At 43.2% G+C, this 23,951-nt stretch overlaps 1 protein-coding gene across 1 annotated transcript in view; it reads left to right on the plus strand.

The window, feature by feature from the left end:
- TESMIN (testis expressed metallothionein like protein) overlaps positions 1 to 23,951 on the plus strand; it is a 35,575-nt gene continuing 11,624 nt past the window's right edge. The window contains exons 1-7 of the mRNA XM_032801570.2: positions 1 to 583; positions 14,115 to 14,232; positions 16,435 to 16,493; positions 18,386 to 18,544; positions 19,118 to 19,238; positions 21,104 to 21,180; positions 23,218 to 23,309. Of these exons, the coding sequence (XP_032657461.2) occupies positions 92 to 583; positions 14,115 to 14,232; positions 16,435 to 16,493; positions 18,386 to 18,544; positions 19,118 to 19,238; positions 21,104 to 21,180; positions 23,218 to 23,309 (1,118 nt within the window). The 5' untranslated portion in view covers positions 1 to 91. The remainder of the gene's footprint in view (positions 584 to 14,114; positions 14,233 to 16,434; positions 16,494 to 18,385; positions 18,545 to 19,117; positions 19,239 to 21,103; positions 21,181 to 23,217; positions 23,310 to 23,951) is intronic.

The following is a 23,951-nucleotide window of genomic DNA, read 5'->3' on the forward strand; positions in this document are numbered from 1 at the left end:
AAGACTTATCAAGAAGAATTTTGATCTAGAAAAGTTAAATATCCTCAAGGAGAAAAACAGATATGAACAAACTGAGATTCCAACTGTGGCTATGGAAAATCAGACACTGCTTGGTGGAATTTCAAGTACAGAAGATGGATTTATCACTGAAATATTTAGTCGAAATAGTCCATTTAGTTCTGAAAACCTTAACTTTGAAAATACAGCAATTAATAAACCTGGTGAAGAAGGGTTTCCCTCCAGTCAAGACAGACATTTATGCACTATGGCTGTTGGAGAAACTTTGCTGGATCAATTCAAATACCCTCTTACTGTTGAAAGTCAAAATACAATACTCAAGGTCAAAATACAGCCACTTGTAGAAGACAATCATGATAATGAAATCCTTGGAAATTATCAGAAACTGCAAGACCTAAATCCTTCAGAAGAAGCTAAACATATATATCCACCTTATCCACCGTCGCACTCATACAATGTCCATTTTCTATCTTCCTTAATGATGCAACATAGAAATTCTAATGTTTTGCCACTAAGTACCTGCCCTCCAGAAGGAACAATCAATCAAAATGTCAGAATGATACCTGTAAGATTCAACAAAATAGAGATTGCCATTTATAAACTTTCTCTTGATTTATGTGTGTGAATAAGCACAGTTACCATATGAAGAAAAAGTATAAGATGCTTTAAAGTTATTACTATATAAGTTGTATTAGCTACAATTTCTTTGTCTCTTTTATTCTTCTCTCCTATGTGGAACATAGGACCTTCACCACGGCCTTCCATTTTTGCCAGTCTCCTGCTGCAGTCTTAGATTCAGCATGTCATTTTGATAGCTTTCAATTCTGCTTATATTGTGCATTTCCATGTTATCCTTGGTCTTGTTGCAGCTTACCCCAGAGGTTTCAGTCCAGCATCCATCATGTTATTCTGTTTGGGTCTTTTCTCTATGTATGTCCTAGCCATCTTCATTTTTCCCCCATAATTTCCTGTTCTACTGGTTTCTGTTTCATTCTCCTCTAGAGTTCTTCCTTAGTGATTTTTTCTGGCCATCTGATATTGAGGATTTGTCTAAAGCTGCTAGCTGTTTATGAAAATTTGGAGTTTAGATAGTAAGGACTTAATAAGTCTCCAAGTTTCAGTATGATATAGTAAAACTGACTCTACAATGGTGTTAAATAGTCAAAGTTACTTTGGAGGGCAAGATTTCTGTTTCTACAGTTGGCTTTAGAGTTACAAAGGCATGTCTGGCTTTCATTATTCTCTCTTTAATGTCTTTGGTCCGCCTGTTATACTTACAATGCAGCCAAGATATGTGAAATATCCAACCTTTTCTATGGTTGTTTGCAGTGTTGTAGCCGTGTTGGTACCAAGATATTAGAAGGTGGGTGAGGTAATATCTTTTACTGGACTAACATCTGTTGGTGAAAGAGACAAGCTTTTAAACTAAGCAGTGCTCTTCTTCAAGTCTGGGAAAGGTACTCAGAATGTTACAGCTAAATACAAGGTAGAACAGATTATTTAGCATAAGTAGTTTTCACACTTTCTAAGGGACCTTTCAAGGTGAAGTGGCTCGTTAGCACCTCTGCAGTCTTAGGACAAAAAAGAGAGGCTAGTGGGTTACAGATTGTTGTAATAAGCCATAAATCCATTGTCATTATTAAGACCATGATTTGTAGGGCATGGCTACACTTGCAAGTTAGAGCACATTAAAGCAGCGCTGGGCACCCTAAGGGTATGGCTACACTTGCAGCTGTACAGCGCTGCCGCGGGAGCGGTCCCGCGGCAGCGCTTTGAAGTGCGAGTGTGGTTGTGGCGCCAGCGCTGGGAGAGAGGTCTCCCAGCACTGCAGGTACTCCACCTCCCCGTGGGGATTAGCTTACAGCGTTGGGAGCCACACTTCCAGTGCTGGGGCACTATTTATATTGGCGCTTTACAGAGCTGTAACTTGCTGTGCTCAGGGGGCTGTTTTTTCACACCCCTGAGTGAGAAAGTTGCAGTGCTGTAAAGCGCCAATGTAGCCAAGACCTAACTCACGACACATCCACACTGGCAAAGCACGTAGAGCACCCGGACTCCATGGCTGGAGCACTCCTGGTAATCCACCTTGATGAGAAGCATAATGCTTGCTGCGCCTGAACTGGAGTGCCGTGGGGCTAGTGTGGATGCTCTAGTCTATTAATGCGCTCTGAATGGCCTCCAGAAGTGTCCCACAATGCCTGTTCTAGCCACTCTGGTCATCATTTTGAACTCTATTGCCCTGCCTCAGGTGACCAACCGTCAGACTCACCCTTTAAATTCTCTCTGAATTTTGAAAATCCCCTTTCTGTTTGTTCAGCAAGGCGTGGAGTGGTCTCAGTGAATCTTTCCAGGTGACCATGGCTCCACACGCCAGGCGATCCCCAGTATGGAGTAACAGTGAGGTGCTGGACTTCATCAGTGTTTGGTGGGAGAAAGCTGTCCAGGCCCAGCTGTGCTTCAGCCATAGGAATTATGATACCTTCGGGCAGATATCAAGGGACATGATGGAAAGGGGCCATGCCCGGGATGCATTACGGGTGCAGGGTTAAAGTGAAGGAGCTGCAGAATGCCTACCACAAAGCCCATGAGGCAAACCGCCACTCCAGTGCTGCCCCTGTGACCTGCCGTTTCTACAAAGAGCTGGACACAATACTTGAGAGTGATCCTATATCCACTCCAAGGACCACCCTGGACACTTCAGAGCCCAGTTCAACAAGGCAAGAGGAGGAAAGTGGGAGCGAGGGTGCTGAGGAGGAGGAAGCCAGCCCAGCATCCCTAGATGCATGCAGCCAGGAGCTGTTCTCAAGCCAGGAGGAAGGTAGCCAGTCGCAACAGACGGTGCTTGGGGAAGAACAAACACCAGAGGAGGTGCCAGGTAAGTGGCTTTTATTTTGGGAAGGAAGTTGTTCAGTGCAGGCTTTTGGAGCAAGGAGGGTTAGGGCTGCATGCATGCCTAGATGTGGAATAGGGTGTTGATGTGCTCTCTCACATCGTGGTAATCAGCCTCAGTGATCTCTTCAAAGGTCTTGTGCAGAAGCTGGGCAATGCGTTTGCACAGGTTCCTTGGCAGAGCTACTGTGCTCCTTGTCCCAGTCAGGCTAACATGCCCGTGCCACTGTGCCGTGAGGAGGGAGGAGAGGACCATTGCTGCACACAGGCAAGCTGCGTATCAGCCAGAGTGGAAGCTGCATTGTAGTAGAAGACCCTCCCTTGCTTCCCAGGTCACTCTCAGCAGCGAGATATCTTCCAGGAGGAACTCCTGTGGAAAATGTGGGGACAGTGTTCGGTATAGGGGCCCCCTGCAGCTGTTAGCTCTCCTCAAGGCACAGAACCCCAGAGGACAGTATGGCCGTGAAACAATCAATCCCTCTTGCCCCTGTGCTTACTCACCATTTGGGGGCTCCTGTGCGTTACATGTGTTAGCTTTGGGATGGGCAAATTCTGCTATTGTGTAGACTTTGCTTGTCTTTAAGTACGGACGAATCATTGCTCTATCCGGTGTGAACAATGCTGCCGCTATTAAGTGTTGCATTTTGGCTTTACAGATGCAACCTTGAAATCTCAGCTGTCCTTATTATCACTGGCCAAAAGACTCCAAAGCATGGGCACCAACTTTCCCTAGCACCAGTGGGTGCTTGCACCGCCTCCGTCCCGACTCCACTCCTTCCCCATCCCTGCTCCACCCCCATTTAACCCCTTCCCTAAAGTCCCGCCCCAACTCCGTCCCCTCCCTGCCCCTATTGGACCCCTTCCCCAAATCCCAGCCCCGGCCCCGCCACTTCCTGAAGGGCACCACGTTCTCCCTCTTCCCCCCTCCCTCTGGCAAGCGCTGGGAGCTAGGGGGAAAAAGGCACGCGGTGCGCTCAGGGGAGGAGGCGGAAGTGGAGGCGAAGGTGAGCTGGGGCAGGGGGGGCTGGGCAGGGGCACCCACCAATTTTAACCTGTGGGTGCTCCAGCCCCGGAGCACCCACAGAGTCAGCGCCTATGCTCCAAAGAATTAGGAAGTGGCCACACAGAAACAAAGAGGACATGCTGCATGAATTAACGCAGCAGTCCCTTAATGAAAATCAAAAAGCGCAGGAGTGGTGGGAGAGTGAAAGGAGGGCCCGCCAGCAACATGCAAGTCACCGTCACCAAAGCATGTAGCAGCTGCTAAGCATTACGGAGCGCCAAGCAGACTTGATACAGGCGCTCGTAGCAATGCAGGTGGAGCACTACCACCCTCACTCCCACCTGCATCCCTTGTCCTCAAACCCTTTCCCTTGTGCCCCCATGTCACCTCCAACCCACTTTCCCCCACCTCTAGGTTCTTACTGCCACCAGCTGCCTCCAACACTTGTAGCTTCACCACCCAGCTTTGCAAATTGTGCCTTACCCACTGCACTCAATCCCCATCACTGTGCATTTTAGCCAGCCTGAAGTGCAGCACTCATTGCACAGCACTCCAGACAGGAACGCTAAGTATGATAATAGGACATACGCAAATCTGTGATTGACTGTTCCCCACCCCACCCCTTGCCCTTTCTGTTTCCCAAGCAGTTGTGTTTCTTTTCAATAAATAAATTTTCTTTTCAATAAATGTATATTTTGGCTTTGAAAACATTCTTCATTATTGCATTAAGTAAAAGATAACCTTAGCCCAGGAAAGCAACAGGCACTGCAAGTCAGTGTAGCAAACACAGATTCCTACTAACATTGGAACCACCGCTCTTCACTCCTGTGCAGGGCACCAAACATTACTGGTGGCTTTCAGCCTCAAATTGCTCCCTCAAGGCATCCCTTATCCTTGCAGACCAGCGCTGGGCCCCTGTAATAGCCCTGCTCTCTGGCTGTTCAAATTCAGCCTCCAGGAGTTGAACCTCTAAGTTCCATCCCTGAGTGAATCTTTCACCCTTCCCGTCACACATGTTATGGAGGATATAGCACGTGGATAGAATCGTGGGGATGTTGTCATTGGCCAGGTCCAACTTCCCATACAGACAGCGCCAGCGGCCCTTTAAATGGCCAAAAGCACATTCCACAGTCATTCTGCATCAACTCAGATGTTGAACTGCTCCTTACTTCTGTCAAGGCTCCCTGCGCAGGATTTCATGAGCCACAGCTTTAAAGGGTAAGCAGGTTCTCCAAGGATCACAATGGACATTTCAGTTTCCCCTACGGTGATCTTCTGGTATGGGAAGAAAGTCCCAGCTTGCAGCTTCCTGAACAGGCCTGTGTTCTGAAAGGTGTGTGCGTCATGCACCTTTCCAGGCCAGCCTGCATTAATGTCAATGAAATGCCCACAGTGATCCACAAGCGCCTGGAGAACCATAGAGAAATACCCCTTCCAATTAACGTACTCGGACGCTAGGTGGGCTGGTACCAGAATTGGAATATGCGTCCCATCTGTCGCCCCTCCGCAATTAGGGAAACCCATTTGTGCAAAGCCAGACACAGTGTCATGCGTGTTACCCAGAGTCACAGTTCTTCTGAGCAGGATGCGATTAATGGCCCTGCAAACTTGCATCAACACGATTCCAGTGGTCGACTTTCCCATTCCAAACTGGTTAGCGACCGCTCAGAGTTGCCAGCTTCCAGACTGCAATAGCCATCTGCTTCTCCACCGGCAGGGCAGTTCTCAATCTCGTGTCCCTGCACTGTAGGGTGGGGGCGAGCTCATCACACAGTCCCATGAAAGTGGCTTTTCTCATCCAAAAGTTCTGCCACCACTACTCATCATCCCAGACATGCATGACTATCTGATCCCATCACTCAGTGCTTGTTTCCCAAGCTCAAAAACAACATTCCACGGTGGTGAGCTCAAGCCACAAGCAATCTCATGTCATATGTGTTATGTGAGTCAACATCATCTTTGGACTCCTCACTGTCAGTTTGTAGCTTAAGGAGTAACTCAACTGCCAAATGTGATGAGCTGGCGAGACCCATCAGCATATTCCTCAGCACTTCGGGATCCATTCCCACAAACCAAAAGGGAAGACAGAGCATGCAGGACGAAAAATGTTGAAAGATGGCACCAAATGTGGACGGAAGCACAGGGATTGCTGGGATGCGAAACAAATCATCATGGGGTGTTGGGACAGGACCCAGAATGCCCCGCGTACTCCCACGCCCTTCCCATAAGCCACAGCGCCAGAATGGAAAGAGGTGCTTTGTGGGATAGCTGCCCATAATGCACCACTCCCAATGCCGCTGCAAGTACCTCAAATGTGGCCATGCCAGTGTGCTTGCAGCTGACAGTGTGAACATACTGCAGTGCTTTCCCTACTGCTCTCTCTGAGGGCTGGTTTAACTCACAGCTCTCCACGTTTGCAAGTGTAGCCATGCCCGTAGTGTCTAACAAAGTTATGTGGAACAGATTGTTTATTGTAAATAGTTAATACATATTCAAAGGGACCATTGTTTAGCTTAAATTGATCACCTGATTGTGAAGTTCCAGATTAGGTGGTCTGTGTTTGTTGTCATTTCTGTTCATAACTTTTAAATTTGCAAATAAAAAACAGGTATTACAGATGCAATTATAAGTGCCCTGTATTTAAAATACAGAGATATGTCTGTGAATAAGAAAACAGTAGTAGTGTGTTCAGCTTTCTTTCACAAGGTTTTATTTTAGTATCTACTAGTACTGGATAGATTGAAACCGTCTTATACTCCTCTCTGACTATCTCTAGATCATATAAATATAATAGAATCTTAGACTGTAAGGCCAGAAGAGACCACTGTAGTCATCTAGTCTGACCTGTATAACACAGGCCACTGGACTTCCTTGAATTAATTTATATTTGAACTAGAGCATAGCTTTTAGAAAAAATCCTTTCTTGATTTAAAATTGTCAGTGATGGAGAATTCACCATAACCCTTGGTAAGATGTTCCAGTGATTAATTACACTCACTTAATTTTTTTACCTTATTTCCAGTTTTAAATTGTCTAGCTTCCATTTCCTGCCATTGGATCTTATTCAGTCTGTTAGACTGAAGAGCTCTATATCAAAATTCTGTTCCCCATGTAGGTATTTATAGATTATGATCAGGTCACCCTTAGCCTTTTTTTTCTTTTGGTTAAACTTAACAGACTGAGCTGATTGCATCTGTAAACCATGTTTTCCAAACCTTTAATCATTCTGTCTTGTCCTGTTGATGGCTCTCCAGTTTAATCCGTATCCTTTTGAGGTCTTGGACATCACAACTGGACATAATATTCTAGTAGCAATTGCACCAGTGCACTATGTTCCCCCTAAATTTCAAGGTAAATCAAGTTTTTGGATAACCAAATCTTTTTCTTTGAGTGCTATTCCTGTGAGTGCTCCACTTCAGGTTTCAGTGTGTCCCGTCTGTGATGCTGCTGACATGAACTATGGCTGTATAGATCATTGTTGCAACCAGGGTCCTATGGTGGCACCAGGTCTTGTACAGAGGAGGTCAGGTGTGTCTATGGAAATGTTGTAGTTTGCTGATTATGATTATTCTGTCTGTGTGTGCGTATCATTTTTGATTATGAGTTATTGGCTATGTACTTGTATCTCAATGTGTTTGATTCTAAGTAGCCTCAGTGAAGCATTTGGTCAGCTTCTTGAGAAAGGACTAGTCTCAATAAGTGGCCAATCAAGAAACACTTATCTGACAATGGACTTTGGGAGACACCAATCCATATCTGAGATTTCCTGGGAACATTCAAACTAACATGTAAACAAGGGCGTCGGCCTGCAAAAAGCTGAATCATTCATGGGCATAAGCTTTATACAGAGTAAAACAGATTTATTTGGGGTTTAGACTTCCAGAGAAACTGAATACTGAGTGCTGGGAAAGTTCCCGTTAACTGAGAATCTCCTGGGCCAAGTGAATCTTAGTTTCTGTGAACTGCAGGGCGTGTAGTCCAGCCTCTTGCTCTGTGCTGGAGCCAACTGGTGTGTCTAGCTCAGCAAGATGGGAGTGGAGGGAAGCCTTTTTTGGCAGCGGTGTTTGTTCTCAGTGATATCCCAGCACATCTACTGACAGTCTTGAGGGAGTTTCTGTGACCCAACCTGTCACACCATCAATCTGTGATTTTTGGTAGCAGTGTCTGGTCAGGATGCGCCTGTGCAGTAGCAGTCTCGCAGCGCCACTGGTGCCTCATCTAGCTTGCACATACCCTGACCCCTGCAGTTCCTTCTCAGCTATCCTCGGCTTGAGACAGAGTCCGGTAACAGTGTCTCTAAAAACCTTCAAAAACATGAGGTTAAGTTAGATAACATAGTTATTACCCTTTTTTAATTAGTAATTTGTTATTTTAATTAATATAGTTAAAGTTAGCATTAGTTAAACTTAGTTAGATAGCCATAAAAAAAACTTTTAATTTTCACATCTCCCTTTTTCATAAATATACCTGGCTCCCCAGGATTTAAAAGATGTATTTCATGTAAGGACGCAATACCAATTTCTGATGGCCACTCCTTATATGTCCTATGAGTAGGTGAGTCACATATACTGCAGAAGTGCGCTCACTGCAGCAATCTCAAAGCGAGAGCAATGAGAGATAGGGATCTTTATCTTAAACTTATTCTAATGGAGAAATCCCTCACTCCTACACTGGGCAACAAAGGACTCCGCAGTGCATCCTCCATGGACAGACTAAGTGCCAGCTCCTCTACAAAATCGAGGAAAAGGATCATGTCTCCACCAAGCCAAGAACTATTACAAAAGAATGGTCTCTAGTGAGATTCCCCACCCAGTGGTGCCGACCTCCTCCAGAATGAGCACCACTGATTCACTGGGCACCTCCAATATTGTCCGCTCCATGACCTCTGCCGGCAGGAGAAAGGAGTTGAGTAGCAGGCACAAAGTGACCTCCTGCTCCACAGCTCCAACTACCCCTACACAGGGCACAGTACCGCAACCTCCATCATCTGTGATGGCTCCCCCTCTGGCACCAAGCTCATCGGCACCGAAGAAGGCTCACACAAAGGGTCGGCACTGGGCTCACTTCCACCTCGGACAGCAGCGCAGAAGGATACAGCACTGCATACAACGGTACCAATCCTCCTTATGCACTTCCACCTAGGATGGCAGTGCAGAAGGATACAGCATTGCATACAGTGGTACCAGTCCGCCTTATGCACTTGTCAGATATGGAAGTGTTCTCTGTTCCCAGATCTCCACTGCTCGGCACTGCTTGTAACGACTGCACTGGACCAACCTGAATCTCCCAGTGCTCCACATTTTTTGAGTGATGAGGAGGACAACATGGAGGAGGCAGTTTTCTCATCTGGACACTCCTCCCCAGCAGGCACGGAACCTCATTATAGACCCAGGGAACAGAGCACCAGGAACTTCCCCCCATGGCTCACTAATCCATGGATGTGCCCTCCCATTCCATTTCCCGTTCAGTGACCCATGGCAGCCTACAGGTCTCAATTTCACAGACCTCTCACTTCCCACAGGAAACCCATACGCTCTGTGATGACATCGGTACCCGAGCCCTCTGACGTAACAGAGGAGGTGGAGGAAGACGGGGATGAGATCACAGAAAATGAAACATCCCCGATCACAACTCCTCTTCTTCCACTGATGAGGCAGTTATGCCCCCGTTTCCCACTATTACAGATGATTTCAAACACTTTCAGGAGTTATTCCAGTAGGTGGCACAGAGCCAAAATATTCCTCTTGAGGAGGTACCAGAGTTGCAACACCAACTTCTCAAGATCCTACACACTTCATCTACGACAAAAATAGCTTTGCCATAAACGTCGCTCTGATGGAACCTTTAGAAACGGTGTAGCAAACACCTGCCACCATCCCCCCAACCCATGAGCATGTGGACAGGAAATACTATGTGCCAAATAAAAGTAATGGACTTCCTTTTTTCACACCCACAGCCTAACTCCTTAGTGGTGCATGCGGTAAACCAGTGGGGCAAATATCCTCAATTCAAATCCACACCACAAGACAAGTATTGAAGAGACTAGAGCTCTTAAGGCAAAAAGTTTACTCTTCTGCGACTCTTGAATGCCACACAGCCAATTACACACTGTTAGTTGTCAACTACGATCATGATAATTATCTAAAACTCAACAATTTCATCCAGGAAATTCCAGAGTTAAAAAAGAGACCAGTTCCATGCTATTGTCAGTGAAGGACAACATATTGCTAGAACAGCACTCCAGACATCCCTCAACGTGGTGGACACAGTGGCATGCACAACAGCGACAGCTATCGTCATACACAGAGCATCCTGGTTGCACTCATCTGATATCCCAAGGGAACTCCAGACCAAGATGGAGGACCTTCCCTTTGACAGGGACAAGCTCTTCTCCACTAAAACAAATGAGATCCTCTAGTCCATGAAGGCTACACTGAGGACCCTCAGGATCTACACACACCCTAACAGGAGTTGTAGAACGAGCCTTACAATCGTAACAGAGACAGCATATCTCAATGCCAGCAGAGACCACATGACAATCAAAGACAAAGGCACAAACCACAGAGATATTGCCTTACTCAATTTCAGGCTGCGACGTCCCAAGCACCACCAAACAGGACACAATTTTAAAATGTTGGTCAAGGGTCTGACCAATCTCCCCCAACCATTAATGCCAATGGAACAAACAATCCAAAACATTGGTCATTGGCTTCGACCATTGTACCATCCGTGGACCTCTGTTACCATGGACCATTGGGTTTTAGAGATCATTTGAACAGGTTATACCATCTCCTTTACCTCTATCCCACCTACCGGCCCCCTCTTCCCCGTTCCTCTTCAGGGATCCTTCTCACAAGCAGCTATTGAGACAAGAAGTACATCATCTTCTACAACTGGGGGCCATGGAACAAGTTCTAACACAGCACAGAGGGCAGGGATTTTATTTCCGTTAGTTCCTGACTCTAAAAAGAAAAACGGATGTTGGCAATTCATACTAGATCTCAGAAAACTCAATAAATTTGTCCGTACCCACAAATTCAAAATGGTCACACTAAACTCTATCATCCCTGCGCTGGAAGAAGGTGACTGGTTCTAAACTTTGGACCTGCAACATCACTATTACAACAGCATATCTCCCAGGTCAACTGAACATGATGGCGGACACATTAAGCAGACAGTTTTCTCAAGAGCACAAATGGGAACTGAATGACGAAATAACACAACACATATTTTACATATGGGGATCCCCACACATAGACCTGTTCGCTACATCAGTAAACAAGAAATGCCCAAAGTTTAGCTCACGAGCAGGGCTAGGGGCACGATCTCTAGGGAACGCTTTTCTTATCAAATGGAACGCTCCCCTCCTGTACACATTCCCACTAATAACCTCTAATCTCCAGAGTAATACACAAAATATAAACCGACAGGACCAAAATAATATTCATAGTACCTACATGGCCCAGACGGACATGGTTCCCTTACCTGACACTGTCATAAATAGATAGCTAAGGGTTAATGTTTCTTTTACCTGTAAAGGGTTAACAAAGGGAACCAAACACCTGACAAGAGGACCAATCAGGAAACTGGATGTTTTAAAAGCTAGGAGGAATTTGTGGTCTTCTTGTCTTGGGTCTGTGTCTTTTGTCTCTCTCTCAGCTAATGAGAAGGTTTCTTTCTCATCTTTCTAATCCTTCTGTTTCCAAATTGTACGTACAGCTAAAAAACAATTAGCTTTTATGTTGTTTTGGTGTATTACATGTGGTGCTTGTGGAATGTTCAAATGGATTCTTTTTGATCAGACTGTTTATTTCATTTTTTTTCTTTCACAGAATGCTCCTGTCTATTTATCTTGATACAGAGAAATTTTGATGTCTTTTTTCTTTCTTTTTTTTATATAAGTTCTTTTTAAGACTTGTTGAGTTTCTTTATCGTCCTGGGGTAAGAACAGGGGAGGGAATTTCTTTGTGTGTTAGATCTACGGAGGATAAGACTCTGCAGCACCAGGAATTTGTGGGAGGGGGAAAGAGAGATCGAATCATTTCTGTTTCCTTGTATTTGGGGTTTGTCTCTTTGTGGAATAGAGGAGATAGGCTTCTTGGTATTGTGATGTAAAGAGATTGCATCAATACTCTCAGGTTAGCCCAGAGATGAAAGTCTGGGTGGGAGAGGGAGGGGGAAGGGAAGTGGAGTATTTCCCTGCCGGTAAGACTCAGAGCTTCTGGGTCTTGGGGTCCCTCCAGGGAAAGTTGGGGGACCAGAGCGAGGCAGGCGCTGTAATTCCTGTCTGGTGGCAGGGAGATAAGATCCAAGCTGGTAATTAAGCTTGGAGGTTCATGCTAAGCGCCCAGATTTTGGACGCTAAGGTCCAGATTTGGGAGAAAGGCTTGTGATAGACACCTGTGGTGGTCTGCACGCTGTTCACTCTCCCTGGCCTATGGAATCTTTTCTCTCTCAGGACGATAGTCAAGTCCTCCATCCAGACCCAGAGAAACTTCACCTGAAGGCATGGCTCCTTCATGGCTCCACCACGACGAACTAACCTGCTCAGAACATGTAAAACAAGTGTTAATAAACAGCAGGAATCACAACACACGTACTACTTACCTCCAGAAATGGAAAAGATTCTTCCTGTGGTGCCAGAATAAACAAATATCTGCAAGCAAGGCACCACTTCCACTAATCCTGCAATATTTATTATCCCTAAAGAACTCAGGGCTTGCTGTGAGCTCACATAGAGTTCATCTTGCTGCCATCATAGCCTTCCATCATCAGGTAGACAGGACTTCAATATTCGCTCACCTGATTACTAAGCAATTTCTTGCAGGCATACAAAACATGTACCTAGATATCTGAGAACCCATGCCAGTATGGGACTTAAATCTGGTGCTCAGAAGTCTAACCAGAGCCCCATTCGAACCGTTAGCCACATGCTCATTACTTCACTTATCTATGAAAGTGGCATTCCTGATCACCATTATATCAGTGTGAAGAGTCAGCGAAATAGGGGCTCTCATGGCTCACCCGCAATACACAATATTCTTCAAGGATAAAGTGACACTTAGTACACATCCTAAGTTTATGCCCAAAATATCATCCTAGTTCCATCTGAACCAACTGGTTCACTTAACTACTTTTCATACAAAACCACACACTAACGCTCAAGAGGCGATCCTGCACACATTGGACACGCGCTTAGCATTTTATCTATTTGGATCAAAGCGCTTCCAAAAATCACCTTGACTTTTCACTTTTTGTGTCAACAACAGAACGATCAGAGGGCTCTGCCATAGCTATGCAAAGATTATCGAAATGCATATCCAGCTGTATCCATATGTGCTTATTCACTGCGCAACACTGAAGCCCCTCCAGGCACAGAACCCACTCAAGAAGAGCTTTATCTACATCCAAAGCATTCCTAACAGTGTGCACATTCTAGACATCTGCAGGGCAGCCGCCTGGGCCTCTTAACACATATTCACAAATCACTACTCAATTACTCTCAGTTCAAGCTCAGACACAAGACTAGGCCTCACTGTACTAGCCTCAGCACCAAACTGAATTCCAAAGTCCTTTCCATCCTTATGAGGGCACTGCTCTACGTTCACCTGAAGTGGAGCACCCACAGGGACAGCACTCAAAGAAGAAGAGAAGGTTACTCCCTTGTGCACATTCATCTGATGAAGTGGGTATTCACACATGAAAGCTTATACTCTAATACATCTGTTAGTCTAAAAGGTGCAACAGGACTCTTTGTCGCTTTTCACCTTGTGCAGTAACCTAGGTTCTTTGAGATGTGTGTCTCCCTGTGGGTGCTCCACTACCCACCCTCCTCCCCTCTAATTCGGAGTATGAGCTAAACACTCCACGGTAGAGAAGGAATTGAAGGGGTCGGGATGTGAGCATACTAGATGAGGCATCAGCAGCACTGCGTGACTGCTACTGCGAACACATACCCCGACCAGACACTGTTTCTGAAAATCTCCCATCAATGGCACCGGGACGCACCGACACCTGAAGTGGAGCACCCACAGGGACACACATCTCAAAGAACCTCAGTTACTGCACAAGCTGAGCAACCTTCTCTTAAACTTTGAACTAAATGGCAATGATTTTTCATAATTGAAATCAAATAGTTAAATTCTTCTATAAGTGTGTTGAAGTTAAAGAAATGAATGAAAGAAAACATATTTTCTTTCTCTAGGTATTCAGACCGCTACTAGATCCAGTTACTGGTGGGAATAATTGTATTTGTTATGACCAATTCAAAGGAATGCTTAATAATTGTGTACAGTCACAAGCCTTGCCAGGTAGCTCCGATGGTAAGTGTTTGGAGAAGTCCTCTACTGTGATTTTGATTTTTTTTTAATTTGGTCTTCTCCCATCTACAACTAACAGTATAAATGATTGACTGTCCCTGTATATAGAAGATTCTCTTTGTGCCTGTGTGTGCATGACTGTTCAGATTTCTAGTTAGTTTTTCTCCTCTAAGTGAATTTTTTGTTAGCACTCATTAAAGTGTGATGAGATTGGAGATGGAAGTCTTCTATTTATCATGCTTAAGGCTATGTTTATGTCATGGAGGTCCATGATTTCCAGAGACTTCCATGACATTCTCTGTCTCAGCCCCAGGGGCCCCCTGCAAGGTTCCAGTGACAGGCAACAGCCTCCTGAGAGGGCCCTCAGGGTTCCAGCCTCGTGTGGGAGGGTGGGTAGGGGGCGCCTTTGGCGAGCGGCTAAGGGTGTCCAGTTTTCTCTTTGGGAAATATGGACACCCTTCAGCTCCCAGCCACTGTGGTTGGAGGGGAACCCCCCCTGCAGCTTCCAGCTGCCACAGGCAGACAGGGAACCCCACTGCTCCCAGTCACCCTGGTGGTAGGGGAAACCATGGAGCCGCAGCAGCAAAAGTCACAGATGGGTCACGGCTTCCGTGAATTTTTGTTTATTGCCCATGACCTGTCCTTGACTTTTACTAAAAATAACCATGACAAAATCTTAACCTTATCCATGCAGCAGTTACAGCAGTGCAAGTTTCTCTGCATTCCCCTACCAGTGTGCCTCAGCCCCAATTTAGGAGGAGCTGCTGCTCTAGTTAGGGAGAGGGAGATTATCAGTCTTCAGATTGTTTTAGATCTTGACCTCTCTGCTGAGTTTGCCAGCAATGAGTGCCACTTGTAATTGGGGATTTGTAATGTGGATGCTTACACATTCGAAACAAGACTGCAATCACAAACTTATTTGACATAAGCCACTGAACAACTATTAAATGGGAATGATTTTTGGTCATTACTCACAAGGGCCCAAATTTGAACCAGTTACTGAAAGGTAAGAAGTATGATATACCATCACCAATCCTCTGAATTGTTCCCCAGTGCTCTGATTTCTGATTGCACGTTTGCTTTGTGACCTTTGATCTTGCTGTGTGATAATGTGGGCTTTACATCATGGAAGTTGAAAGGAAATTGTTTTTAATTTCTAGGCAGTATTGTTTCTATCCATGTACCTCTTTTTACTTTGATGTCCATAAGGAAGCTGAAGAAGTTTGATAGAGTATGTGTTTGAAAAAATTGTCGTAGCTCACTGGTTATCTTGAAAAGTTAAGATATAAAGTTCAATTAAAGGATCATTTTCTCCCTGGTCCTTTGAAAATATATTGCTCAGGTTCAAGTAGGTAGGAGTGAGCTCTCTTCTCATGGGCTCAGTAATGGCTACTTTGTGCCCTGTCCATACACAGGTGTACAAGGGAAGGAAACGGGGTGGGGTGGGCAAAAGGAGCCTTACACCATTGCATAGGAGCCATGCACAGTTGCACTTCCTGTGTGCAACAGTATTCTTTGGTTACTAGCCATCCCAAAGGGGTGAGGGAAGAGACAGGATTAAAGGCAGATATACAGAGCTGGACAGATATGCAGAAGGGATCATGCTGCATCTTCCTAAGCAGTGACGCCGGGGGTGTGCTCCCTACAGTATGCATGACTGGAACCTCTTGGAGGAATTGTGCACCCTTAAGAATGTTGCCTTTTGGAGCTCCTGCTGCGATTGTGCTGCTCTGTATCAGTCCTAGCCTGAGTCAGTGTCAAAAAGACAAAGCTACTCTCATATAGATGCCAGACCACAAAGCATGTTCTCCAGTTGTTTCTTCTAATATATGAGGTATCTCATAGCCATTTGTCATGTGATCGAGTATTAGAATCCCTCCCGTGGCAAGGTGCACATTCATTAGCCTTTATTCATATAACATCACTGAAAAATGTATAATTTTTCACAGCTGTTGAGAAATATCAAGCTGGCTCAATACTGGGGTCGTATTTCCCAACATTCCTGACAGGAAGTCTGTTAGTGGAGAATATTCAATATTTTTATGCCAGCCTAGCTGCACTTTCAGAGTGCTTGTTTTAATTTTTGTCAATGTCCTATGCAATCCTGTGATAGCCATACTTTTTTCCTCAGACCTATAGTATAAAAGATCTAATGTTTGCCATTGTCTTTGTTTGTTAAAAAAACCCTTCCATTTTGTGTGACAGAACCTTGCAGTGATACCAGCACTTTACCTCAGACTAGTGTTCCTGTCTATGATGAACTTGTAAGTATGAATTTAGGATGTTGTTGTTATTTTTCTGAAAGTTTTTGTTCTTTGTTTTTGATCTTGCAGGCAAAATATTGTAGAAATTGAAAACGGGAATCACATAAACTGCCAAAGGGTAAAATGTTTTTTCAAATACAGTCCTACATATACCACATACAAAAGAAAAAAGAGAACATTAGACATCCATTTATGAAAATCTTGGCTGTAAAGTTAGTCTCCTAAATCCTCATTTAGGGGCTAACCTAAAACCCACTGAAGTCAATGGAAAGACTCTGATTGACTTCAGTGGGTTCTGGATCAGGCTGCTAGGCACCTAAGTAAGTGGCTGATTTTCAAAAGTGCTGAGGACCAGCGGCTGTCATTGAAGAGGATGGGTATGTCTGGGTTGACAGACTCAGGTTTGTGGAGCTTGCACTACTGTGCTGAAAGTAGGCTGTGTAGATATCATGGTTCGGGATGGAGCTCGGGCTCTGAAGCCTAGGGAAGGGGGTAGGCTTCAGAGCCTGAGTTCCAACCCAAGCTTTAACGTCAAAGCACTGTCTGCACAGTTCTTTTAGATCACTAGCAGAAGCCCCAAGTGTCTCATCCTGGACTGAGAGACTTGCTTCTGTGGGCAATCTGCAGGCAACATGGACGTACCCAGTGAGGCTGTGCACATGCGTAAGTACTTTGCTAAATCAGGGCCCAAAAGAGACACTAGTCCTGCAGATGCATTTTATTTGATAATGTAATGCACTGCGGCTGCCTTGCCTACCTCACAAAGGATTTCCCCAGCCCAGGGGGATCTTGGATGGTGTAGTAGCTTCTGTGCTACCCCTCTGCCTAAGGCAGTCACATGGACTGTGGCCAGTCATCGCTGTACAGTCAGCGAATACAAAAGTGGCTTATAGATACCTTTGCATATATCTCATCCTGAGCTGTGCCAAAAACCCATCAGCTGTCACTTAGCATCTGAGCCTGTATTATGTTGCATGCATACAAAAGGGCAGAGTTAAGGCTGAGGTACAACTATAACACTGGCAATTCCTACTGTTGGAGTGCTTCACTTTGCAACCCTAACATTCTCTTACTGCGTCTGGGTTTTTTAAATGTAATTTCCTAGGTTTATAAAGGACAAACCATAAAAACAAAGAAATTCCAGGTTGGAGAACTTTTTGCTAGACATCCCTAGAACACTGTCATGGACAAGGTGTGCTGGGGTTCCTGATGAGTGCTTTAGTGTGTGCTTAAATGAGTCATGGATTTATTCAGAGGTTTGATCATTATGCAGTGGGTACTACAGTCCTTCCATGTACCAGCTTGACAAATGCTTTATGGTGGATAGTGTTGCTAATGAGTAAAAGCGCGGCAATTCCCATTTGAAGAAGAGTACCACCAAGGTTTAGTCACTGACCCCTGTGACAAATGTCATAGTATGGGAATGCTGCTTAAACTGGTAGGTCCCAGTCCTGGTGTCATTGCTCAGTTGTTAATTAAATTAAATCCCTTGGGACCATAGAGCTCAAGTTGTGTATTTTATGACTAATTCATGTGTTTCACATTACTTGCTAAAGCAGTCTCTTAGCTTCTTCAGGGCAGCATGGAACTGAGTTGATGATTGACAGTATAGGAAGGGAGGGAATGTCTTTGTTACTGTAGAATATGTCTTTGTGCATTACCCATTGTTATTCTTTAGAAGTATTTTCATTTGAATATTAAATGAAAATCATTCAGCCTAAGATATGACAGTTAGAACTAGCTATTCTCCAAATTAGGTTTGAATACAGTTTTTGCTTTAAAATGTATTGTTTATGCAGCTATAAATTTTCATTTCCAGTCCTATTGGCACTGCAATTTAGGGTAGCATTTAAAGTATTCCTTTTAAGATGTGAAACTATTTATTTTTTCAGGCGGAGGTAAAAGAGGCAATTGCTAGTAATATGGCTAATAACCAAAAGGAAGCAGTTTTTCAGAATTCAAATGCAGGCGAAACCAGCTGCAAGTTACTAACTGCACAAAATATAATGGAGGACCCCAGCAGTTCACAAAGAAAAGATTCCAGTCCAGTGGTAATTACTGCCTGAAACTGACAGCAACAGTACACATTGAATGAAATTATATTTATTTGTTTATTTGTTTGTAATATAGCAGTCTAGAGGTCCCAGTCAGGGCACCACTATGCCTGTGCTATACAGACAAGTAATGCAAAGGCAGTCCCTGTTCTAGAGAACTCATGATCTAGGAGCTTATATTTAATTACACTGTATTTTGTCTATATTTACTATATAACACTAGAAATAAAGCAAGCTGTGGAGTTGGCTACAACCAAAAAGAGATGCTTGCTCTATAGTTATAGTTGAGTGAACAAAATGAAACACCATTGCAGAGCCATATTTCTGTCTTGAGGGCCAAATCCTAAACATAGAACACAGCACTAGTAATTGGAACGTGTCCTGGAGAGTTCCATGGTTGGGGAGTCTAGAAAGTTATGAATCCTTCCCACCTGAGATGAGGAGCAGCAGCACAGCTGTTCAATGGCACTCTGCAATTAGACAGATGGATATTCTTATGACAACCTTTGTATCTATGTTCCTAGAATTACTATCCTTAGATGAAAACTAATCATTGATGGTGTATTTCAGGTGATCTGCCAGTTGAAAGGAGGCACTCAAATACTCTGTATAAACAGTTCTGGCACAAGAGAACTGAAAACAGTTCATCTGGTTCCCCAGTATCAAAACCAAGATAATTATCTTCAGTCAGGTACAAAGAAAATGAAAATGTAAAATAACACGTCAGACATTATGCCACAAATCATTAATGTGTATCTGTGTGTTTGTGTTTCTAAGCAACATTGGTGCTGAGATGAGCCAGGACTAATGTGGTTACCACCAATTACTATTTATTATTTTACAGTGTCTGCTAGGTACTTCACAAAAAGACCACAAGATTGCTACAACAGATGTGCTGAAATTAGTGAGTTGGTCATATGATGTTAATAAGCAGATTACATTCAGTAGGAAACAACTTGTCCAAGACACGTGCATTCTCAAGGATGACACCCACTTGCATTTACACAAGCTTGCCAGCAAATATTACTCTTTCTCCAAAAATTAAAAACAGCTGAAGGGGCATGGATTTAGCATTAAGATTTTTAGTGATTTAGTACATTTTCATCTACAACAGCAGTGCTGTATGTACATGTAATTTAATGGTAACATTTTAGTAAGCTTCTCTTTCCTCAGCAGCATGACTTTCTTAAGAGACATCTTACCATTGTCTCCTTCCATGTTGTTTTTATTATTATCTGTTGTTTGTATTGCAGTAGTGCCAATGGACACCAATCTGAGATCAGAGTCTCGTTAGGTTAGGCACTGTAAAAACATAACTAACAGGCTCAATTTCACAAGGTGCAGAGCATTTCCAACCCTGATTGACTTCAGTAGATTCTGCAGGTGCCCAACATATTTGTTATAGTGTAAAAAAACCAAAGTCTTTACCAAGGATAAATCTGAAAGATCCAAAATGAGGAAAATATTTAGATTAAAATTCCAAATTCTATTACAGTCACAATATCTCCAGAGGAGAGGAGGATGAAACCATATCAGAGAACTACCATATGTCTTTATCTCCCATTTGACCAGACTTTCTTCCATTTCACTCACCATCATAGTATAGAACAGAGGGCATTGGGAGGCCCAGTATTAGAAGAACCAGAAATTAAGTCCATTAAAGTCCCAGGGTGATGGACCCCAAAAGTTTCCAATTTGAGCTTTTTTCTGAGCTCCATTTTTTCCTACAACATCTGCAAGAAGGCATCTATAAATTAATTTCAGATAGCAAGATTCATCTTGTCAATCTCATAGAGCCTAATCCTTTTTTCCCCCCCAAACTGGTGTGGGGGATTAATATGAATTAAAGTGAGTGGGACTGTTCACGTACTTCAAGTTAAGCATGTGCTTGAGTGAATTGCTGAATCAGGACCTATGTAAAGAACACCCCCGCCCCCCGCCAGGGCTATGGCCTCCTCCTTATTTTTCTAGCAGTAATTTCTTGTTCACAGGCAAATACTTCTGCTCCAAGTGCATTCTTTTGACCTTCAAAGTTGTAAAATAAGAATCTGAAATAAATACAATGAAAGTTTCTGTCAGTTGCTTATTTGTAAAGGTATTTTAGGCTATAAAATTAGCATTTGGAGTATTTTTAAACATACTCTGATGCATTTAAGGTCAAAGAGTAAAGGCCTCCAATGGTCAACTTGTTGACAAACTGGTGATGGCCTTTGATGGCTGTGTGCAATTGTTTAATATTTAATTCCAAAATGCAACCCTTTTGCAAATTTAAAAGAAATGTTTCTGGAGAGAGATCGTCTGGGTCCTCCATTAACAATATTTATTGTAGGGGAAGCATGGGTTTGGTTCCAAGCTAATTTGTGACAAAGAAGTGGAAATGAAAGATAAACTCAGTAAATGTCTTTTTTATTTTTAATAAAAGAAATGCTTAAAGATGCTAAATGGCACACCTGTTCCCACAAGTTTAGGCTTTGATCCTGAAAACACTTATGCGTGTGCATAATTTTATGACCTATGAGCAATCCAATGAACTTCATATAAACATTTTCTTATCAGATGTGCCTAACCCTATGACAGCTCTGCTGGGACAATTTTTGCCAATTCCAGGTAAAGTGGATCTCAATGAACAACAGGTGAGGAAGCCTTTAAAAAAATAAATAAATAAATAAATAAATATATTGTCATTTCTTTTCTTAAGGCTTCTCATTTATTCATAAAATGGGATATTCATTCGACTTAGGGAAGTAACCAACACATTGTACATTCTGTAAAGACCCGTTAAATCAGAGTATCTAGCTGTTATGTACATGTTATTGTATTACGCTTGGCTAGGTCTGCATCCAGTGTACAATAATCTTAGATATATAGAGGCCTGTGATTTCGATTTCATTTTTGGAAGAATGAAGGTGAACCCAGTGTTAAGAACATACCTTTTAGCAAGAATGTAATTATTACAGTATCAAGATCTTCAATTTGGTGTTCATATATGAGCTTTTATGATTGGAAACTGTTTCAGATGTTGTCTACACAGTGCCACAATCTGGACTATCGGTGTGTGATTTGTAGTGCTTTTTGAAGTGTTCCACTCTAACTACTCTGTGACGACCCTTCTGGCTTTCATGATCTAAAAGTTATCTACTCTGAGTTAACATAGTCCTGTCTGAAACAGGACTACATCAATGTGAACTAGGTACCTTTTAGTTCATGTCAGCAGAGTTTACACAGAGTAGTCAGCAACTGTTTAGTGTGCTCTACAAATCACATACCTGTAGTCCAGTCTGTGGCACCATATAGACAAGGCATTAGAGATTCGTTTCTGTTTGTAAATGAAAAATCACAACTGCCTGATTTTTGCCTGGAAAGGCGGATACTCTTCATCCAGAAGCTTTGAAGAGAGAACATGAGCGAAGAATAGCAGCCCGAAAATTCACTCTTGTAAGGTGCCAATTACCCTTCAACTCCCATTCAAATCTGTCAGAGTTGAAGGTGGTCAGCACCTTGGGGGATTGAGCCATAATTGGAAGAAATTCCCACCATATGTAAAATATGAAATGGTTTTGGAATTAAAATTCACTTTTGCCTTCTGTGTGCATGTGTGAGTGTTTGTTTAAAATGTCAGATTTTGAAGTGGAACAATCACAACCCAATGTATAATACATATGCTGGGTATTAATTTTTTCTGCCATTGTAAGCAGTCTGGCAAGCATCCTCTGTTGTACTTCAGTAGGATTTCCCTCTTCTCTACTCACCCTCGTTAGGGCTTGATTGCTATTATGCTTTATAAGTATTCAGGTCGTTCCTAATAAGAAGACAGAAAGCCCTGGATTTCTAGTCTGTCAGTACAAATAGAGTTCAAATCAATAGTAACTGGGAGTTATTACTTGATGACATATGATTTGAATGATATTAATTTAAATGAAATGTGTCAGATGAATTTGTGGCTCAGGCAAATTCCTAGTGGATAAGTGTCTATATCAAAAAAGAAAGAAGAGAAACCCTAGGCACTGAATGGAGCAAGGTGCCTGAAGTCTTCTCTTATCCATAAAGATGGTGTCTGCAGGTCAGGGGTGAGACACGTTGGAAATGTGGTGTAAAAAAATTTGCAGTTTTGTTTTCCATATCTTTCTGTATCCTCTATTTCTACATTCCTTCCCACCCTCTTCTTCCCAACAGTTCCCTGTTTTCTCCTTCCATCTGTATAACCTCCCAACATAACCCCACCCTTTCTTTCCTGATCCTCTCCAAAAAGGTCCTAACCGTTGTTTCTCTTTTGAAATTTCACATGCTCCGGGGCCAGTCAAAGGGTTTATTACATTCAAATTCAATGGAGTGAGTGACAGTGGCCGGGCGGCTACTGACTGCCGGAATTAAAAAGAGATTGGACCCAGACTAGACAGCAGCATGAAAATATTGTGCCAGTGCTGAACAGCATAAATGAAACTTACTGCTAATTCTCTGTAATAATGAGGAAAAGAGTCCTGGCATATCAAATCTTTCTAAAGAATGTGATTACATATTTTCCCAAGATCTATGCCTCCATTAGTTTTATTAGTAACTTTTGCCTGATTAAACCAGTCGACTGTTCTCTGTCTCATTCTCATAGTCACAGACATGATTTGTCTTTATTAAAACTTAGCACAAACAGAATTTTTGCTTATTATTTTGAACAGCTTGAGAATGGATCTTTACAATCAGTAGCTAGCAGTGCCACATTCCAATCAGAAGTAAATCTTCAAGGGCCAACAAAAATGACTTTAGTTGGGTAAGAAGCACAAAACCTTTAATTTTCTACTAATTTCAGTATCAAGCTATTTTGTTTCAGAGTGGTAGCCATGTTAGTCTATATCAGCAAAAAGAACGGGGAATATTTGTGGCACCTTAGAGACTAACACATTTATTTGGGCATAAGCTTTCATGGGCTAAACCCCACTTCATCGGATGCATGCAGTGGAAAATACAGTAGGAAGATATATATACACAGAGGACCATTGTAATATTTCTTGTCATTTTGGAGAGTTCACTTCAAGCACTGACACTGTTCTTAATATGTCATTTCCCCTCTCTTCTTCAGCAAAACTGAAACTAACAGGAAAGTAAGGCTTTACACTGGGGAAGGTGGAGTGCTCCAACCTTTAAAGGGACAGGCATCACATTTCCCCACTCTACTTTAAAAAATGTCCCTAATCGATGTACATTGTCATTTATGTGGCTAACATGAAACACTGTAAAGACTTAACAGTGAGCTTCACTGACATGTTGCTAATCTGTCCAACTTCTTTTTCAAAACTTTGGAGTGTCTGCCCAGTGTTTCTTGATTTCACGGTGCTTTTGTTATCATCTTGATCTTAATCCAATTCACCTTGAGCTTCTCAATTCAAGATCTGCCTGAGAATGGTGGATTCTT

This window comes from Chelonoidis abingdonii, chromosome 4, assembly GCF_003597395.2.
Source record: "Chelonoidis abingdonii isolate Lonesome George chromosome 4, CheloAbing_2.0, whole genome shotgun sequence".
Lineage (NCBI taxonomy): Eukaryota > Metazoa > Chordata > Testudines > Testudinidae > Chelonoidis > Chelonoidis abingdonii.